Here is a 21,448-nt window from a genome sequence, read left to right on the forward strand (position 1 = left end):
ACATGAAACCCACATTTTTTCTTTCAGGATTTAGAAAGAGCTTGCATTTTTAAACAACCTTCTAATTTACTGCTATTATCTAATTTGCTTCATTTTCCTGTTATCCTTTGCTGAAAAGCATATCTAGATAGGCTTAGTAGTTGCTGATTGGTGGCTGCACACAGATGCCTTGTGTGATTGGCTCACTTATGTGCATTGCTATTTCTTATAAAAAGGATATCTAAAGAATTAAGCAAATTAGATAATAGAAGTTAATTGGAATTTTGTTTAAAATTGTTTTCTCTATCTCAATAGTGACAGAATTTTTTTGGATTTAGTGTCCCTTTAATGTTTTCTCTGACAGCACACATGAAGGTCTTCCTGTGGTAAGACCTATTTTATTTTTGTGGTTGGGCTCTTCCTTTCTTCTTTCTTTGGTCCTTCTTTCGCCACCTTTCTTTGTTTATTGTTCTGCCTTTTACCAGCTGGTAACTTGATATTTAAAGGGACACTAAATGCAATTTTTTTCTTTAATGATTCAGAAAGAGTGTGCAATTTTAAGCAACTTTCTCCTATTATCATTTTTTCTTCGTTCTTTTGCTATCTTTATTTAAAAAGCAGGAATGTGATGCATAGGAGCCGGCCCATTTTTAGTTGACAACCTGGGTAATGCCTGCTTATTGGTGGGTAAATGTCAGCCTCAAATAAACGAGCGCTATCCATGGTGCTGAACCTAAAATGGGCTGGCTGCTAAGATTTACATTCCTGATTTTTAAATAAAGATAGCAAGAGAACAAAGAAAAATTGATAATAGGAGTAAATTAGAAAGTTGCTTAAAATTGCATGCGCTATCTGAATCATGAAAGAAAAGATTTGGGTGTCATTTAATAGTAGTTATGAGTCCTCACCTTTTTCATATGCTGTCACTCATAGCTTGAAGGTTTTAGCAGTGATTATAAAATCCTTTTTTATGCAAATAATATTTATATTACTGCTTTTAATTAAATTATAGTAAAGTTATTACTTTGTTTTAAATGTGTTATGTGGTGGAGTTTTCTTTAAATTTGTATTTTAATATTATTTTCTGGTCAAAGGAAGGACCTGTTCTGATTTAGTGATTCTGTGGTTTCAATTTAGGAACCTCTTGAAAAGTCTGGATACTTGCTGAAGATGGGAAGTCATGTTAAGACCTGGAAGAGAAGGTGGTTTGTTCTGAGGAATGGGGAGATCTTGTATTACAAATCACCTGTAAGTTTTATATGAAAATGTATTTACAACTAAAATCCTATCATGGTATAATTAGCCACCACATTTTCATGTTTCCATTGGACTCATTATTATTTTAATCTGTATAAGTTTGTGAAACACACACACACTCAATCATTTCTTTTTAAATCGTGTTCACAGTTTAGGTAGATTATGTGCTTATTCAAAATCAAGCGAACCTCCAGTTTCACATAAAAACTTGCATTAAAATTTGGAGGCAGTATTAAAAATCAAGCGGGCAGATATATACAGCTATTCGGCTGATGCAGGAAATGTTGCAGGAAAATATATGGTAGCAATATTTCACGCTTCAGACAGCCATATTGGCTTGGAATGATATTTTGTCTCTAGACACACACAGGACTCTTAAAGGTACACTAAACATAAAAAAAAATCTTTAATGATTCAGATAGAGCATGCAATTTTAAGCAACTTTCTAATTTACTCCTATTATCAATTTTTTTCATTCTCTTGCTATCTTTATTTAAAAAGCAGGAATTTAAAGCTTAGGAGCCAGTCCATTTTAGGTTCAGCACCCTGGATAGCGCTTGCTTATTGGTGGCTACATTTAGCAAACCAATAAGCAAGCATAATCCAGGTTCTCAACCAAAAATTGGCCTGGCTCTTAAGCTTTACATTCCTGCTTTTTAAATAAAGATAGCAAGAGAATGAAAAATTTTTTGATAATAGGAGTAAATTAGAAAGTGTCCCTTTTAAGTTACAGGGAAAATTAATTCTGAAAATTAGAAAAAATACTTAGAATAAAAAAAAACTTGTGAAAGAAAACTCTCCTATTTTTATGCTTGTTTCGTTCAAGGACTGCAGTTTGCACAAATATTAGCAGCGTATTATTTTTTGTTTGTTTGTTTGTTTTTCTTTTTTCTTAAAGGGACACAATACCAAAAAAATTTCTTTTTTGATTCAGACAGAGCATGTCATTTTAAAGAACTTTCAAATTTACTTTTATTATCTAATTTGCATAATTGTTTTGGTATCCCTAGTTAAAAAGCCTACCTGGGTAAGATCAGGAGCAGCAATGCATTACTGGGAGCTAGCTGGTGATTGGTGGCTGCATATTAATGCTACTTTTCATTGGTTCACCAGATGTGTTCAGCTAGCTCACAAGAGGATACTAAAAGAATGAAGCAAATTTGATAATAGAAGTTAATTGGAAAGTTGTTTAAAATCACATACTCTATCTGAAACGTAAAAAGAAAATATTTGGTTTTCATGTCTCTTTAATACAAGGCAAAATACGACTTGGATTAAAGGAAACCTGCTTGAAAATACGATTTTTTTTGTTTGTTTTTTAAATAGAGGCTTTAAGGCTTAATGGGACAAGTCAAGATCTTTACTGAGGTTAGACCCAAACAAAAGTGTAATTCTAAAATGCTCTAACAATACAGTGTTGGAGCTAAAGGATTGAAATGAAATTGATGGCAAAAATCACCCATGCTGAATGTAGTTTTTTGCTCTAATTTATTCGGGGGGGGGGGGTAAAGTGTTTTTTATATTTAAAGGGATAGTAAACACCAAAAAAAAATTGTCTAAAAAGGTAGATAATCCCTTTATAAAATAGTTAATCCCTTTATAGATTATCCCATTTCCCAGTTTTGCATAACCAACACTGTTATAGAAATATACACTTTACTCTGTGATTACCTTGTATCTACGCCTCTAGATACTGCATCCTTATCTCAGATCTTTTGGCACACTTGCATTTCAGGCAATTAGTGATGACTCTTAAATAACTTCACATGCATGAGCACAGTGTCTTATTTATATAAAACACATGAACTAATGTCCTCTAGCTGTGAAAAATTGTAAAATGCATTCAGAGAAAAGGCGGCCTCAAGCCCTTAGAAATTAGCATATGAACATACCAAGGTTTAGCTTTCAACTAAGAATACCAAGAAAACAAAGCAAATTTAATGATCAAATTAAACTTTCCTGATTCAGTAGGGGCATGTCATTTTTAACAACTTTCTAATTTACGTTTGACTTTACTATCCCTTTAAGGCAAACCAAGTTCCATAGCAATCAGCTATACAATAATCCTATAGTTTCAGAGCCAAGAGTGTCCTTGCAACAGCAAGATAAAAATAAGATAGATGAGAAATCCATGCGCAAGGTGCAATATATTTTATAAACACATTGATATTGTAATATAAAATGCTTAATTATGCATAGTGACAACTTTATAATGTAATTTTATTATTATTTGTATTCATTTTTTTTATATTGTTTTTTAATATTTATTTTGCCTCTATTTCCTGTAATATAAGTTTTCAAAATTGTGGATTTATCTATCCTGAAAACTGTGTAAGAACAAATGTCCGGCTTTACAAGCTTAATCTTGCCACATATCTCTCCCCTGTTTCTTATGTTATGATTTCTGCTAAAGCCAAACAATGGAGACTTTGTTAACACAATGACAGTGGCTCCTCCAAGTAAGGAACCTGGTGGGTGGAGTCTGTCCATTGAAAAACAATTGTAGCAAACAAGGTGTTAAATCTGATACTGTTCATACTCTAATTATATGTTCATCTATTTGAAGACTGCAAAAAAAGGTGGTAGATGCATTTACTGTTCCTTTTAAACTTTCTTGAAGGTAGAGATCATTTAATTCTGTCACTTTAGTGTTTCCATACATAAATCAAGTCTTTTGTTCTACAGAGTGATGTCATTCGGAAGCCCCAAGGTCAAATCGAGCTAAATTCCTCCTGCCGGATTGTTCGTGGTGAAGGATTGCAAACCTTTCAGGTGAGGCAATTCTACTTAAACCTGTCACTGGCCTCTGAAGGTAGAGAGCTTTTATTTGCTTTTATTAGACTGGCTGCTTGAGCAAACTGTAATGTGTGCTTTCTCTTTATCTCAATCTATTATCTTTCCTTTTTATTCATCCTGTGTTTCTCTCTCCTCATTTCCTTTCTTGTTCCAGCTTGCTTGACCATCTGTATAACAGAGTATGAGAGCTTGTGTAGAAAGAAGGGTACAAAATGAGATCATAAAAGTGTAGATAGCAAGGACATAGGGGGAATACCTTGTGTTAAAGGAAGTGGACAGGTATTTTAGGAAGTAATGACAAATTGTGAATAGAGATGGGGGAGAGGGTTACACCAAAGAACAAGTAACATGAATGATATGGAAATGGAGATACCAAAAACGAATGAAATTTGGTGTGTAGAGATGAACAACTGAACATACGATAACAGAAACACTGTTTAGCTTTCACACCATAGCTATGATTTATTAAAGTGTGTTAATTGAGTGATTTAGAAGTGACATTGAATATCCAACTATTAGCAGTATAGGAGGATTTGATTTAACGCCAATCTATAGTAAATTGTTTACAAAATATCGTAGTAAGATCCAAAAAGGTCCAATTATTAACCGTCTGTCTAATAGCTTTTGCTACAGAGACTATGGGCAGCCAGGGACCTGTTGACGTATGTTAGGTTAGTGGTTCAATTGCTCTCAAGTACAGGTAACATGGGAGATTTGTGCATATCTAGATTTTGGAGTGTCCCTGAATAGGTCTCCTTAGTCATCCCAGAAATAATAGCCTGAAATATGTGAATCCAATAATAACTACCTAATTACTATATGGTAGCTAAATTGGTTCCCTGTAGGACAATTGATACAAAATGTTTTTTCTTTATATGATGTTAATGACATCAGATACAAATGCTTGTCCTTGATACCAATGGGTAGTGTAATATCTGCTATATAAATTTCTATAGCTGGATCCATGTGGTGATAGTGGCTCTATATATTAGCTTTTTTATGTTGCTCCTCATTGTAATTTCCAACTTCCCACAGTCCGATTTGATCACATTTGTTCTTTTATGTCTCAAATATACTTTTAATATAATAAAAAAAAATTGTATTTTATATTCATATACATAATGTAGTGGTCCTACATATTTCTTATATGTTTTGAAAAAAGGTAAAAAAAAAATATACTTGAAACACTGTGGAAAATTAGCAAAATTACAATTTCCATTTAAAAAAACTGCACAATATTGTTGATGGACTCTTCATTTAAACAACATAAGCTTCAAACTTTTCTTGCCCATGTTTTGAATTTTTAATATATCTAAAAAAAAATCTCAAATTCTTGGCTACAACATTTTGGTATGAAGTGCTTTTAAGCCAAAGAATTAAATGTAATTAAAACAAATATTTTGTCTTTAAAGGGCATTTGCAAAACACTTATGTTACATGAATTGTAAAAATATTTTAATATGAGCTTTGATACTTGGCCTTTAAATGAAAGACCTATTAATGGTCTTGAGTGGGGTTTAAACCTGTGACGCTCATTAATTGAATCAAAACAACCTGTTAGCTAACGAAGATGTCTCCCCTTTTTCTTTTTTGGATCTATTCTTTTTGGATCTATCTTTTGTGTCTGGACTTCAAGCTTTTAGAATTGATGTTTTAGAGTTCATGTTTTAACTCTGGAACCTTAGTAGAGGCCATTAACTTTGTCATCAGGAAAATTGCCGTTCTTTAGAGATTAAGCTGAGATTGTAATTTGTACATCTGCCTACAGCCTCACTGGTTTGCCTTAGCCAACAAACTGACCTAGTAAATGTATAGATGTTTTAACGGAAAGTTAATGTATACATTCATGCTGGTTAAAGGGACACTGAACCCAATTTTTTTCTTTTGTGATTCAGATAGAGCATGCCATTTTAAGCAACTTTCTAATTTACACCGTTTATAATTTTTCTTCGTTCTCTTGCTTTCTTTATTTGAAAAAAAGGCATCTAAGCTATTTTTTTATTTTAGAACCATGGAAAGCACTTGTTTATTGGTGGGTGAATTTATCCACCAATCAGCAAGAACAACCCAGTTTGTTCACCAAAAATGGGCCGGCATCTAAACTTACATTCTTGCATTTCAAATAAAGATACCAAGAGAATGAAGACAATTTGATAATAGGAGTCAATTAGAAAGTTGCTTAAAATTGCATGCTCTATCTGAATCACACAAGAAAAAAAATTGGGTTCAGTGTCCCTTTAATAACAAAGTAATCCGATCCTAAAGCACATTTTGCAACATCTTACCACATTGTTTTTATAATGTTCTCATTATGTTTTCATTTTTATGTTTTCATTAATTTTAATAAAAGTAAAATTAAGTGTTGATTTGATTCAGAAAGTTTTATAGAAATAGACTATTCCATATATCATTGATCACATTTTATTGCAAAACAGTAATTAATCACTGAATTTTAAGTCACGTTTATCACTTAAATATTGTCACGTTTATCATTATAATACTGTCACTTGAAAAGTCTTCACTGGAATATTTCACCTGAAATCCACTTAGGTTATTTTGGAAGCATAGCTTATTACTATACATATAGATCAAGGTTTTAAATTTGTGTCAACAGTTATGCACATTTAGGAGGTACTATTTAGTCACAATAATATAGTAATATTACCACATCTTTTATAGTCCTATTAGCTAGCTTTTTAAGTGCCCTCTTTGTCAAACAAAACATTACTCATTATTCTTATTTGGGAAGGAAATAAGTATTAAGAGCGGCTAAGATAGGACGTTAGTTAGCGCTAACGTTTACCTGCCTCCCTTACAACCATTGAGACTTTCTATAACAATTTTCTATTTGATAATGAAATCATACAGCACATTCAACAGTTGTTCCAACTTATACAAAGGTGAAATGTGTTAACAAATGTGCTCTTTATGCAACTGTTCTCCCTAGACATGTCTGCTTAAACCATGCACACACAAAAAAAAGATAACTTTAAGCTATTTCTGATAAACAAACATTTTAATATCAATCTCCTGAAATTGCCCTAAATGTCCTCACATGGCTGAAATAGCTATGTCAGAGCATATTAATTGCAAAATATACAAAATAGCCATTTGCTTTAAATCAGTTAAAGGGACACTGAACCCAATTGTTTTCTTTTGTGATTCAGATAGAGCATGCAATTTTAGGCAGCTTTCTAATTTACTCCTTTTATTGGTATCTTTATTTGAAATGCAAGAATGTAAGTTTAGATGCCGTCACATTTTTGGTGAACAACCTGGGTTGATCTTGCTGATTGGTGGATAAATCCACCCACCAATAAACAAGTGCTGTCCAGCGTCTGAACCAAAAAATAGCTTAAATGCCTTTTTTTTCAAATAAAGATAGCAAGAGAATGAAGAAAAATTGTTATTTTTATTATTATTTTTTTATTTAAATGATTTTTATTAGGTTGAATGCATATTCTAAGAATAATAAACAGGATAGTACATGGAAATGTATAAACAATTCTGTGATATGTAATATAGAACTTGTATTCCAACCAAGTTTAATTTTACAAGGGGGAAAGGGAATATCTTTAAATATTACAAAGTTATTATCTAAGAACACCACAGGAACATGTTTTTTATATACCAAAATACTTGAGTGGCTTCTTCACCAAATAAAGTGAAAACGCCAGACAAGATCTAACACTCTTAATATTTGAAGAATTGTGTAGTAGCTTGGGTTCTAGCATTGTCTAAACATTTTCATATTGCCGTATAGGAATCCGCTCTTTTTTACATTTAATAAGGGCAAAAAATAAAAAATACTGTACCAATTTTTGAGGTTTTACCTCAATTAAATTTTAGCAGCCACTGAAGTGTCATGAAAATTAAAAACAAGTGTGAAATAACAAAGAATGCCCAAGTGAACTTAGACTTGAAGATAATGATTTACCCTTTTCATTTTGGCATCTTCTTTTTATAAATGGATTTAGCGGGTTTAAAGAACTAATTCCTTTTGTGCACAGCTCATCACAGAAAAAAAGACCTATTACCTCACTGCTGACTCACCCAACATATTGGAGGAATGGATCCGTGTGCTCCAAAATATTCTAAAAATTCAGGCTGCTGGACCTATGTTACCTCAGAGTGACAACAAGTCTACTGTGAAAGGCTGGCTAACCAAAGTAAGTGGAGGGCATCTCTTTCATTGGAATTTGTTGTGTTCTTTTGTAGCTTCAACTTGAACCTGAATCAGTGGTGGTGTATTTAGGTTGCATACAGCTCTGGTTCCTGTTAATCATGATCATTTTTGGAGAATTCACTTATTTCCGTGTGTGCTAAACCAACAAGAAACTTGCAAGGAAGTGCTGACCTTAAAGGGATAGTAACACCTTGAGATTTTTCATTGAGAAAGTTATTTAAAAATTCAATATAATTTCATAATTTATTGTGCCCCCTTTTCATTTTAGCTCTTTGATATTTTTATTCTCCAAACTGAAAACACACCCTGCAGATTTCTCACGGTTTACCCTGCTACATATATTTCCCTAATTGGCTTTAACTGATAAGAAATGCAAAACAATGTTTTTTTACACTACCGTAATGACCGTGGCTAGCCTTGTGAGCTGCAGACTCAAACCCAGATTGACTTTGATTGCTTTCGCTATTATTTCAATCTTCAATAAAGAAAACCAAAACCAAATAACAACTAAAACCTAATGTTGCTGCTCCCAAACACGGAAATAATTCTGTTTTTCCAGTCTTGTCACTTCTACTGTATTATAACACAAAGATAATACAGGTAGAAAACCATTTATCCAAACCAGAAAAAGGTTTGGATTTTTGAATTTTTGCATCTTTAAACTGGGACAGTTTGGAGATAGCGGATGGAACCAATTATTTATTTACATGTCATAATACAGCTTATATATGTAACCTGAAGGTAGTTTTATATCAATACTTTTGTATACATAGTACCCTCAGAAAGATAGTACAGTACTTTAATCAGAAAGGCAATATTTGTTGTTTTAAAGTGATGATAAATCCTAGCATTTGTAAAACGCTAGGATTTACCATTGGAACAAATGAAGGGGACTTTGTCATAAAGTATAAAATACTTCATGCTGAAAGCTCCTTTTTTTGTTTTCAGCGTTCATTGCACTGAGCTGCTAAGGCAGCCCACAGCAGAATGCTATTTGGCTGAGAGGTGACGTATCTACCTCTTAGCCAATAGCTGTGCGTGAAATCTAGCGCCAAGCAGGCAGGGAAAATAGTAATATTTGATCATTTAATATTTTTCTTTAAATATTAATTAAAAAGTTTTGATTTTAGAATAAGTTTGGATTTGGGAATTTGTACCTGTTGTACTTTGCTTTCAGATTTATTTATTTTTATTAGTAAATTGCACATTTTAGCTGGGCTAAAACTGAAGGATAAATAAAGTAATCACTTCAGAATAGCTGTCCCATAAATGCATATACAGTTCTTAAAATGTTTACTTGAGAGCATTACGTAACTATTAGAAAGTAATGGTTAACCAATCAAGGGCTAGCTCCCCTGAAAGTGAAAGTTTTAAAGGCATGCAATAGAATTCACCTACTACAAAGATTTGTGTCACATTTCTACTTTATTCATCGATTTGTTTTTTTCTATTTAGGTGAAACATGGTCATTCCAAATTGGTCTGGTGTGCACTGATCGGCAAAACATTTTACTATTATAGAAATCATGAAGACAAGGTACTGCTTTTAGTTCTGTGTGAGATTTGCACTAGAGGGTAACTGTATGAATCTTTGAGTACTCTTACACAGTGTCATGTTAGTCATTAAAACTAATGTTTATCCTTGGTTGAATTTTACTGGTGGATTAGGGTTAAATAGGTTAGGTGAAACCTGCACTTTGATTGGGATACATCGCCAGTGAAGTATATTCCAATCTCTACAGTACAGGTTACGAGTAGGGTATCAGCCATGTTTGTCTCGCTACCTTTTCAGTGGCGAGACTTTACAGTTTGAGAAAGGTAATGTAGGTTTAGGGAAAGTAAGGTCACACAGGCATTATTTGAAGTATTCCTACACAGAAACAGTGTTTGGTTTCAGTGAGTGCACTGTCTGCTCTGTCTTAGGAACACTTTTAATACGTGCCCCGCCGCCTGCTGAAAATGCCGACAAGGGGCAATGTTTAGATGACGTAGCGCACCCCATTATATTCTATGGGGAGACACATCACCACTTGCCGGCACTTCACGGGTCCGACCTCTTTTTTTTAGAATATATTGACAGACCAACAGACCACAAGGTCCCAAAGGCAGTTTCTCGTTGGTCTGACAATGCTTTGAATATCTGGGCCTAAGTATTGGACTTTGGTATATAGACAGAGATAAGTTAAAGAAGCATGTGTATGTGTGTGTATATATGTATATATATATATATATATATTTTTTTTAATGGGTTGTGTTTCCAAAGAAGAACAACAGCAATTTAATTTACAAAATAAAACTAAAAAAGCAATTGATCATACATTTTATACTTTTCTGCTGGTACAATAAGTTATTTGAAAACAAATCAAGTGTGCAGCGCACTGTCCATTTAAAGGGACATTAAAGTCATTTTAAGTATGCAGCATAGTAAAGATCAGGGGTTTTCAAACGTGCTCAGGCCTCCCTAACAGACCAGATGTTCAAGATATCTCAGCTGAAGTACAGCTGAAATAATCAGATGATTAGTAAACATGGTTTGTAATCTGCTCTCACCCAAAGTAATCCTGAAAATTTGGCCCGTTAGTGGGGTTTGAAAACTCCTGGTATAAATCAACAATAAAATAGTGACTGCATAAACATTTTTACAAGTATTTAAAACGTTACTAATGATTTACAAAACTAAGCACTTAATGCTGACTGCTATGTTTATCCTATTCCTAGTTTAGTTGTGGCCAGTTAGGTATAGCTGAAAACAAGGATGTGCTATGCTCTAAGCAATTACTGTGCATTATGTAGTCAGGTTAGTCAACCTTCACCATTATGCATAATATTTGGTTACAGACTTTGATTTCAGCCTCTGTAAGGAGCTTGTTCACGTACAATTTTTACTCAGAATAAAGGTATTTAACAAACCAAAACATTCTTGAAACAATGAGGCTTATTTCCTGTAAGTATATATGCAACTTCAGCAAGTTACAAGAACAATCACATGGGGCTAGATTACAAGTTGAGCGCAAAATATTGCTTCCATGAAAGCGATATTTGCGCTCAACTTATTAATACCAGCGCATTGAGAGTTCGCATCGAGGTGCAATGCGAACACGACCTTGCATTCACATTGCACGGAAGCATTGTGCTTACGAGATCACGCTTCCATAGGCTCCAATGGGAGCCTCGTTCTCATGCCATCATACACGGCATGAGAACTAGCGCAGCAAAGGGGGTAAGTCGCACAGTGATGGGCAGCATATAAAAATATATATAGATATAAATATATAGATATTTTTGTATATATACACATAATAACACATAAATATATATGTATATAAGCATATACATATATATTTACTGGGAACACACAGTCCCTATAGAACGCAATGTAAAGCCACTTTTCAGTGCCATTTTTTTTCTAACACCCCACACCCGCTACTTTTAACCCCTAAAAACTGTTGGTGCAGTTTTTATTTAAATAATTAAAAATGCTTCTATTTTTTATTTTATTAAAGCCACTACACACATTTTTCGGGGGGGGGGGGCAGTTAGAGGGCATTTAAAAAATTAACCAGAAGTCTGACCTCTAGTTAATTTTTTGAGTTTTAATTGCTACCGCAAGCTCGCAATGGCTGGGTATTTATATGCGTCCGTAAATGGATTTGGCCGTTTTGCGGGCACACGATAAATTGGCACTTCACTTGTAATCCACCCCATAGTGTTACTGCTCTTGAATGTCTAGTTTAAGGCCAAACCTACAATGTCAACTTCAGACTATTGAAAGGTGGTGTCTTTATGAGGGATGCTTCAATTGGCATGTTAAATAGACATAAAACCCATTTACTTCATGATTTGGATAGAGCGTGGCATTTTAAACAACTTTCCAGTTTACTTTTAGTTTATTTGCTTCATTCTCTTACTTTTGTTTGTTAAATACATATCTGGGAGCAGCTGCTGATTGGTGGCTGCATAAGAGAACAAATCACAATTTGTAATGGGAAAAAAAATAAAATTTGTTTAAAATGACATCTATCTGAATCATGAAGAAAATGTTTGTTTTCTATGTCAGTTTTTTTTTTTTTTTTATTTATAAATTTTTATTATACAAAAAAGAAAAAAGACAAATACAAACAACACACACATAACACACAATTCTCCATGCATGGAGATTACAGCATAAAAGAAACAATATATAGAAAGGGACAAAAGCCAGGTAGCCATGACCCTTTCCCGGACAACTCAAAGAAAGGAAAAAAAAAAAAAGGGGTAGTAGTAATGAAGAATATTCCCTCTCTCCTCTCGCCCCCCCGTATCCCCCACCCCCCCCCCTAATCTAATTTAATGTTAATAATTTGTTCTATATATTGTACAAAGTCGTTTCCCTGAAAGCCCACGAAAACTCTCCACCTTCTACAGAATTTCTCTCCTGAGGGCCTCTCCAATTTTGATTCATATGCTGCTTTGATTGATGAGTCTAATAGTGCTTTCCTCACTTCTGGGATAGTGGGTGTCTTACAAGAAATCCAATATTTAAAGAGAAGTGTTCTAATAATTGTTAATGCTATTAGTATAAAATCAACATCTTTATCCCAAGCGGTGTGGGATCTTAAAAAAAGGATAGAGTCTCGTGTTAGCTGGATCTTTTTTTTTACTATATTAGAGAGAAAATATTCTACCTTCATCCAAAATTGATTCACCTTAGGGCATCCCCAGACTAGATGAATCAAGTCAGGGTCATGAAAGTGGCATTTAGAGCAGATATTAAACACAGTTTTGTTCCACTTGGCCACTCTCCGAGGAATTAAATAATCTCTGTGTATCACCCTAAATTGAATTTCCCTATAATAAGACGAAGAAAACAGCCTCTGTGCAGTTTTTACACTCTTTAAGAGTATTGTTTCAAGATCCGGAGAGTCAACCAGTGTTAACCACTGGGAAGTCAAATCTGCTAGAACCGATGTTTCTTCCAGGGATACCAAAAATTTATAGATAAAGGATAATAATCCCTTCCTAACCATTACCAGATCAACCAGCGGATGTTGTTCCCACAACTGGGGATCCAAATTCACTAGTTTAAGGATATAGCCTTTTACTTGAATAAAATAGAATATATGTTTTTTCTGAACTTCCGGAAAAATCTCTTGAAATCTATCAAATGTGAAAACTTTATTTGACTCAGAGTCATAGAAGTCTTTCACTATAAGTGGTCTCCCTGGTGACCATTTTTCAAAAATGTCCACCATATTGCCTAAAGGAAAGTGTATATTGCCAGTTATCGGCAACCATTTTGAGATGTTCTGCCTCATTCCAATCGATTTAGTTAACCTTCTCCAGACTATTATTATATCTCTATACAAAGGGTGTTCCATTAATCTCTTTCCTAGTTCTTTATTTGAAGCAAATAGGATATAATTTAAGGAGAGCGGGGTACAAACTTGATTCTCGAGAATCTCATCTGAGTATACAAAGGATCTTGTTAGCCAATCTATAGGGAATCTTAAGATGGCAGCCTGATGATATCTCTCTAGATCGGGTAAAGCGAGCCCGCCTTTAAAATAGGGTTGATATAACTTGGCTAGTTTCAATCTTGGCTTTCTCCCGCTCCAAAGAAATGCTCTCAGAGCTTGATTAAAGAGACGTAGATCAGTCTTATTAATTAAGAGAGGAAACATCCTCAAAGTATACAGAATCTTAGGGACAATAAACATCTTATAGAGAGCTATCTTACCTGTAAGTGAAACCGGGAGTGAGGCCCATGATTTGAATTTTTCTCTGCTATCCCTCAGTATTGATACAAAATTATCTTTATACCAATCTGCTGTATTAGCAGAGATCTTCAACCCCAGATATTCCAGCGAGTTCGTTTCTATAAACTGAAAGGGTTGTGCTTCCCCTGAATCGTGCTTCAGCTACAAGATTTTGGACTTCAAAAGGTTTGTTTTATACCCTGAGGCTCTACCATATTGTTCAAGCAGATTAATAATAGCACTAATCTGTTTTCTTGGCTCAGCAACAAATAGCAGAAGGTCATCTGCGAATAGAGCAGTTTTAAATTTTACCTGGTCTATATTTATTCCGATCAATATATTCCTTAATTTGATAGCCAGAGGTTCTATTATAAGATCAAACAATAACGGAGACATCGGGCATCCCTGACGGGTGTCTCTAGTTAGCATAAATGAGTTAGACATAGAGTTGTTAATCAACAAAGAGGCCTTAATATCTGAATATACGTTAACAATAAAATCCCTAAAGAGGCCCCTAAATCCAAATCTTTCTAGGACCTGGATCAAGAAGAGCCATTCCACCCTGTCGAAGGCCTTCTCTGCATCCAAGGATAGCAGGAAGGCCTCCGGCAGGGCAGTACAGTCTCCCCCAAACCGGTTGATAACCTGAAGAATTTTCCTTACATTAAATTCAGACGCTCTCCCCATAACGAAGCCTGCCTGGTCCTGATGCACTATCGCTGGTAACAAAGATTTCAGTCTTTCCGCCAGAAGTTTCATCAGTATCTTGTAATCAAGGCAGAGAAGTGAAATGGGCCTATATGAAGTCATATCCGAAGGATCTTTATTGATCTTTGGAATTAAGATTATATTGGCCCTCTTAAAGTTCTCCGAAATTTGTTTATCTGTTCCATAATATGTATTATATAGATCGGTCAGTACCGGGCCTATCTGTGTTCGCAGGATTTGGTAAAATTCGACCGGTAAACAGTCTAGGCCAGGAGCTTTTCCTCTAGCCATTGAATTGATGTTTTTTTGTATTTCCCTCTCTGTTATTGGTCGATTCAGACCCTCACTATCCTCTTCTGTTATTTTTGGGAAATTGATATCTTCCAAAAAATTTTTTAATGTCCTCTGGGTCAGGACATTGTGAAGTATATAAGTTAGTGTAAAACCTCTGAAATAATTGCAGTATTCGGCCTTGATCTGTATATACTTGATCCTTCTCTCTAATTGCTGCTATTGATTTCCTCCTAGACTGTCTTTTAAACAGAGAGGCCATATATTTGCCAACTTTATTTCCATATTTAGCAAATCTAGCACTACTCTTATATGAGAGTATCTGTGCCTCTCCCAGAAGGAACGTCTCTCTTTCTTTCTTTGCCTGGAAGTATTTATCTGTATTCAATTTACAGGGTCTTTCCCTAAACAAGATATATGCCTCCCTCACTTTATCTGAGAGGTCTAAATCTTTCCTCATGTTCTCTTTCTTTACCTTTGCCACATAGTTAGAGATTTCCGCTTTTAGATAGGCTTTAGCAGCTTCCAAGAAAAGCTGGACATCCCCTCTGCAGTGGCTGTTAAACGAGCTATAGTCTTCCCAGGCTTTAATTAAAAAGTCTTTAAAGCTGGTGGAATCTCACAGATAAGCTGGAAAGAAGAAAGAATTGAATGAGAACTTCTTTTTTCCCGCGTTAGATAAAGTAACCGGAGCATGGTCTGATAGACTAAAATCTCCAATGCTACATTTCTCAACTTTAGAGATTAATGCATCTGAGATCAAAAAAAGATCTAACCTTGATAACGTATTGTGAGTTTTAGAACAACACGTGTATTCAAGACTATTTGGATTCAATAGTCTCCATATATCAACTAATTTTAGTGAGTTATGGAGTAGATTAAATATTTTCTTCTCGTAGTTCAATTGAGCAGATTTGAATTTAATCTCCCCACTTCGAGCCCCCACTTTCCTTCTATCCAAGTATGAGTTTGGTGTGACATTAAAGTCCCCTACCAGTATAATCTTAGCTTTAGGGAATCTGATCATCTTCTTCACTAATAAATTCCAAAATTTCTCATTAGAGACATTAGGACCATAAATATTAACCAACAGGTATTCTTCCCCCTCAGTAGAAAACCTAATGATCAAATATCTTCCCTCACTATCTTGAGAGATATTAAGAATTTTATATTCCAACCTTGTGTGGAAAAGAACCATCACTCCTCTAGACGCTTTCGTATATGATGAAAAGAAAGATTCTCCCAACCAGCGAGCTTTGATCTTTCTATGCTCTTTATCTGATAGGTGAGTTTCCTGTAGACATGCTATATCGAAATCTTTTTTCCCTAGTAGGTTCAAGATTGCTTTCCTCTTTATAGGGGAGTGTATCCCCCCCTATGCTCCAAGTCAGTATTTTAACCATCTAACTTATAAGAGGGAATCCTCGGGGAGAAGGATATGGGAGGGGGGAGGGAAAGGAGAGGAAGAAGAAGAAAAAGAGGGGAGAAGAGGGAAGAAGAGAAAAAAAAAAAAAAAAAAAAAGATATAAGTAAATAAATAAATTGTGTTTTTAACACCTTGTGAACAGAATCATACCTTATTTTACCCATAACTATAATGTCTTTCTATCTATACAGATACTGATAAAACTTTTTAGGCATATACACAATCCTTTTCTACTTAGAGAAGTAGACATGTTTCTCATGCGTCCTAATGTTAGAGTAATAAACAACATTTCACAAACATCAAACCAGAAATTTATAAACCATCTGTGTTCAGCATCATATATTACTTGATACATAGTTATACATTCTTTGTGAGTATATATAGAAAAAGAGGGCAAAAAAAAAAAAAGGTATATTGCCCTTTGTGAGAAAAAAAATAAGTAAATTGTGTTTTAACCTCTTGTGATCAGAATCATACCTTATTTTACCCATAGCTATGATGTCTTTCTATCTATACGAGTACTAATAAAACTCTTGAACATATACACAATCTTTCTCTACTTAGAGGAATAGGCTTATTTCTCATTCGTCCTAATATTACAGTGATAAGCAACAATTCACACATATCAAACCAAAAATATATAAACCACCTGTGTTCAACATCATATATTACTTGATACATAGCTTTAGGCCTATACACAATCTTTTCTCTACTTAAAAGAGTAGCCTTGTTCCTTATTTGTCCTAATATTACAGTGATACACATCATTGTGAAAAAAAAAAAAAAAACCATAGAGATCCAGAGGGAAAAAAATATATATATATATTTTCTGTCTGGGGAAGAGAAAAAAAAAATATATATTTTCTGTCCGGGGAAGAGAAAAAAAAAAAAAAAAAAGAAGAAAAATTTTGATCTCTTGAGCAAACATAAAGAGATCCAGAGGAAAAAAAAATATATATATATTTTCTGTCCGGGGAAGAAGAAGAAAAAGAAAAAAAAAAAAATATAATAATATAATTACAAAAACCATATAATGTAAAGAAGACTCTCATTAAGCCATCCCCTTCTTCGATTCATTATCCAAGAATGAAAGGGCTGCTTCTGGGGAGTCAAAAAAGAAAAAATCCAGGCCTGATTTTATCCTGAGTCTGGCTGGATACAGCAGGGAGAAAAACCTTTTTTCTGCCACTAGGCGAGAGCAGATAGGCGAAAATTGTTTCCTTTTCAGCGAGACTTCAGAGGAAAAGTCCTGGAAGAGCAGGATCTTTGCTCCTTGATGGTGTAGGTTCTGTTGTTTCCTATAGGCTCTCAAGATCTCGCTTTTTCCTTGGAAGTTCAAGAATTTCGCCATGACTGGTCTTGGTCTCCTATCAGTTGTCGTTGATTGGTCTCTTTCTCTTCCCAATCTATGCACTCTTTCAATAATGAATATGTTCTGCTCTGGATTTAAGCCCAATAGCTCAGGAATAGTCCATTCCACAAACTTTTTTAAGTCCTGGGTTTTTATTGATTCGGGGATGCCGATCAGGCGTAGATTGTTCCGCCTGGCTCTGTTCTCCATCTCATCAATTTTGTTAGATAGTGATAGATTTTGTTTCATTAAGGCCTCCATCTGAAGTTGTGCTTTAATCTGAGTATCTTCGCAATTTGAAATCCGTTGTTCCATCTCTTTTATTCTCTCTGCCTGATTTTTTAACTCCTCCAGTATTGTATTTAATCTGGTATGAATCTCTTCCAATTTGGGCCCTATCAGGGCCGAGACCAGTGTTGCAATTTCCCCTGCATAAGAAGTGTCAGGGATCTTTTCTTCCCTAAGTGATTTATTTGGGGAGTTAATTGAATTGGCAGTTTTATTGCCTTTTTTTCCGTTTGTTTCATTTTTGGTGACATTTTCCCCTGGTTGAGATACTTCTCCATATATCTGCTGACTTAATTCAGGCTCTGACCTGCTAGCTCCCAGTTGTAATCAACACTCAGCAGGGTGTCATCTCACAGGTCTTTTTCACAATGAGTGCAGTTTACAACCAAATCACTTTAAAAGAGGAGGGTTTTGAAAAAATAATAAAGAGATAAAGGAGAAACTTGTACCAGTCCCTAAGCAACTCCAATCTTTATCAAATTCAACTTTTTGAGCAAGAAATTTTTAGGGAAGGTAGGGAGAGGAGGAGGGAAAAAAAAAAGTAAACCAAGAGCCAAGGAAAAAGTAAGCTGAGCTCCTATACTCTCTGGTTCAACACCCCTCTTACATATGAGGGACAAACAGGGAACAAAAACAGCAACAGTCAGTAAAATACGTTCCTACCTTCCCTTGTTCCTTCCTTTCTCCTCCATTTACTCCGCTCTGTTCGCCCACAATTTTTCAGGGCCTCTCTCCTTACTCCTTTCTTTCAGGGGGATGAAGGCCTCCTCTAGGAAGGCAACTCTGTGGCTTCCCAAGTGCACCCCCTCACACCTTCTGCACCCGGAGAAAACCTCAGGGTTAGTCGGTAGCCCAATAGATCCTGGGCCCCTAGACCCTTCTTGTGTCGCTGTGGGTAGTAGCTTATCCCAGCCTTGCCCTTGCCGTATCCTGCTGTGGAGGTGTCAGGCCAGGTGTAGCCCGCAATTCGAGCCGCCTCCCCTCCTAGCACTCCTGGCAGAGAAACTTCCCAAGGGCGCTTCAAACCCCAAACTCGGCACTGGACGCGGTTTCCTCTCCACCGCTAGCGTGTCCGTGCTTCTGCTTGGGCTCCCGCTGTGTTGCGCTACGTGCTGTCGTCACAGCGCACCTCCCCTTCACTCTAGAGTCTGTATTTAGAGTATTCATCGCCTGTTGTTCTCTGGGGTGTGAACCTTTCTATGTCAGTTTAATAGTTCAGTAAGGCCCATGTTGAGGGAAAATGTGTTCAAAGATTAGATACATTAAAACATCAGTATTCTTTATTTCCTCTGTATAAAAACATACATGACAGTGAGATTACTAGGTTAGGTTTTTCTACGGACACATTTTGCATTGATGTAAGCACATTATTAGAGATCCTTTATACAACAGCTGTATATATCTTAAAATATCATCTTTTAGATGCTACGAATAAAAAAAATTAAAAAAAGTTTAATGTCCTTTTAATGCTCCTTGGCTAATAGGGAGCACAGGGTGTGTCTATCTAAAGTATATTTTATCTACATTAAAGTGTCCATTGGGGCAGCTGAATGTACGAAAGGCAAAGGTGGAAGAAGTTGATAGATCATGTGACTCCGATGAAGATTACGAGGCTAATGGTAGAGGGTTCCTTTCTTCGCATTACACTCTGGTCATTCACCCTGAAGATCAAAGCCCAACATACCTGTTGATTGGCACCAAGCATGAAAAGGTAGGTGCTGGACCACTGAAACTTTATTGACAGTTCTAGTCGGACCTAAAAATAGTAGTATGAGCTATTGTAGGGAAGCTGTACATACTGATTGGATATTCTACATAAAAAATCGTAGATTCTATTGTTTGCAAAACAATTGAGTAACTTTGGCAAATTAAAAGAGCAAATTCCCTGGAACTTGTTAATGAGTGCAAAATAATAATATAGTCTGTGATTTAGTAGCTTGGCGATAAGATAAACAAAATTCAAGGCGATAGGATAAAGGAATTCAAGTAATGGAAGTAAGGAAGCAGGATACCTGCTATATAGATAACTACAAATTAGATAACGGTGCATGTTATACATGATAAAACCTTTTATTGGACTGTTGAGCATCCTAATATATTTCTTGTGTGAGAGATTAGATGAAAGAACATTTACCCAACTTAGTTCTTCTTTATAGGACACCTGGCTGTACCACCTAACTGTGGCAGCTGGAAGCAATAATGCCAAAGTGGGTACAATGTATGAACAGCTTGTAGGAAAACTCCTAGATGTGGAAGGTGATTCAGGTAAGTGTATAAATACTAAAGTTTATTTGTGTGTCAAACAATAAACCGTAATGTGCAGAGCTTGGAACAGAAAAACAAGTGTTTTTTGCATAATATCAAAATATGTGTATAAAATTGTCCTATACATAGAATCAAACCCAGCTTTTCTGTGTTTAGAATGGTTCATCTTGTGTCAGAGACCAGTAGCCTGAGGCTTGAAAGTAGTTGCTGGTGCACATTGGATGGGAGACTTTGGTCTACCTAGTATCTGGGAACTGTCACTTGTGTCTGTATTCTGAAGGTGAAAATATCACTCAAAAATTGCTATTGTTTAAAAAGATAGATAATCCCTTTATTGCCCATTCCCCAATTTTGCATAGGCAACATTGTTATATTAATATACTTTTTACCTCTGTGATTACCTTGTATCTCTTCTGACAGCCCCCTGATCACATGGCTATTTATTTATTTATTATCTATTGACTTGCATTTTAGCCAATTGGTGCTGTGTTGTGCACAACTTCATGGGTGTGAGCACAATGTTATCTATATGGCCCACATGAACTAGCAGTCTCCTATTATGAAAAGCTAATAAAAAAAGCATGTGATAAGAGGCTGTCTGTAGTGACTTAGAAACAGGCAGAAATGTAGAGGTTTAAATGTTATAAAGTATATTAATATAACAATGTTGGTTGTGCAAAGCAGGGGAATTGGATAGTAAAGGCATTATCTATCTTTTTAAACAATAACAATTTTGGTGTTGACTGTCCCTTTAAGACAATAGGAAGTTCCTATACATGCAAGAACTAAGATTACGTCTTATAAATTAAATAATTATTCTGCACAAAGAACTGAAATAAAGGGACTTTAAAATAGTATTAGTCTACCCATAGAATTAAAAGTCCTATTTTCTGTTGCAAAAATATTCATGGCATTATCCCAAAATACAAGTAGCCTTAGCTTTGATTTGTATCTATGTGTTTAAACTTGTTTTACTTATGGATACTTCTTATGTTCCCTCTTTTTCTATCAGCCTCTGCCTTGTGGAAGCATCCGATGCTCTGTTACAGTAAGGATGGCTTGCACAGCTCACTCACAACCCTACCATCAGAAGCTCTACAGACTGAGGCTCTTAAGCTTTTCAAGGTAAACAGGAATTATTAGCCGTGAGAGAACAAGGTAGTATAA

At 35.3% G+C, this 21,448-nt stretch overlaps 1 protein-coding gene across 1 annotated transcript in view; it reads left to right on the forward strand.

Annotated features, from left to right (window-relative positions):
* PLEKHH1 (pleckstrin homology, MyTH4 and FERM domain containing H1) overlaps positions 1 to 21,448 on the forward strand; it is a 260,142-nt gene that overhangs the window by 183,831 nt on the left and 54,863 nt on the right. The window contains exons 12-18 of the mRNA XM_053697836.1: positions 1,117 to 1,227; positions 3,922 to 4,008; positions 8,043 to 8,201; positions 9,674 to 9,754; positions 19,548 to 19,727; positions 20,173 to 20,281; positions 21,294 to 21,406. Of these exons, the coding sequence (XP_053553811.1) occupies positions 1,117 to 1,227; positions 3,922 to 4,008; positions 8,043 to 8,201; positions 9,674 to 9,754; positions 19,548 to 19,727; positions 20,173 to 20,281; positions 21,294 to 21,406 (840 nt within the window). The remainder of the gene's footprint in view (positions 1 to 1,116; positions 1,228 to 3,921; positions 4,009 to 8,042; positions 8,202 to 9,673; positions 9,755 to 19,547; positions 19,728 to 20,172; positions 20,282 to 21,293; positions 21,407 to 21,448) is intronic.

Source organism: Bombina bombina, chromosome 1 (assembly GCF_027579735.1).
Source record: "Bombina bombina isolate aBomBom1 chromosome 1, aBomBom1.pri, whole genome shotgun sequence".
Taxonomy (NCBI): Eukaryota; Metazoa; Chordata; class Amphibia; order Anura; family Bombinatoridae; genus Bombina; species Bombina bombina.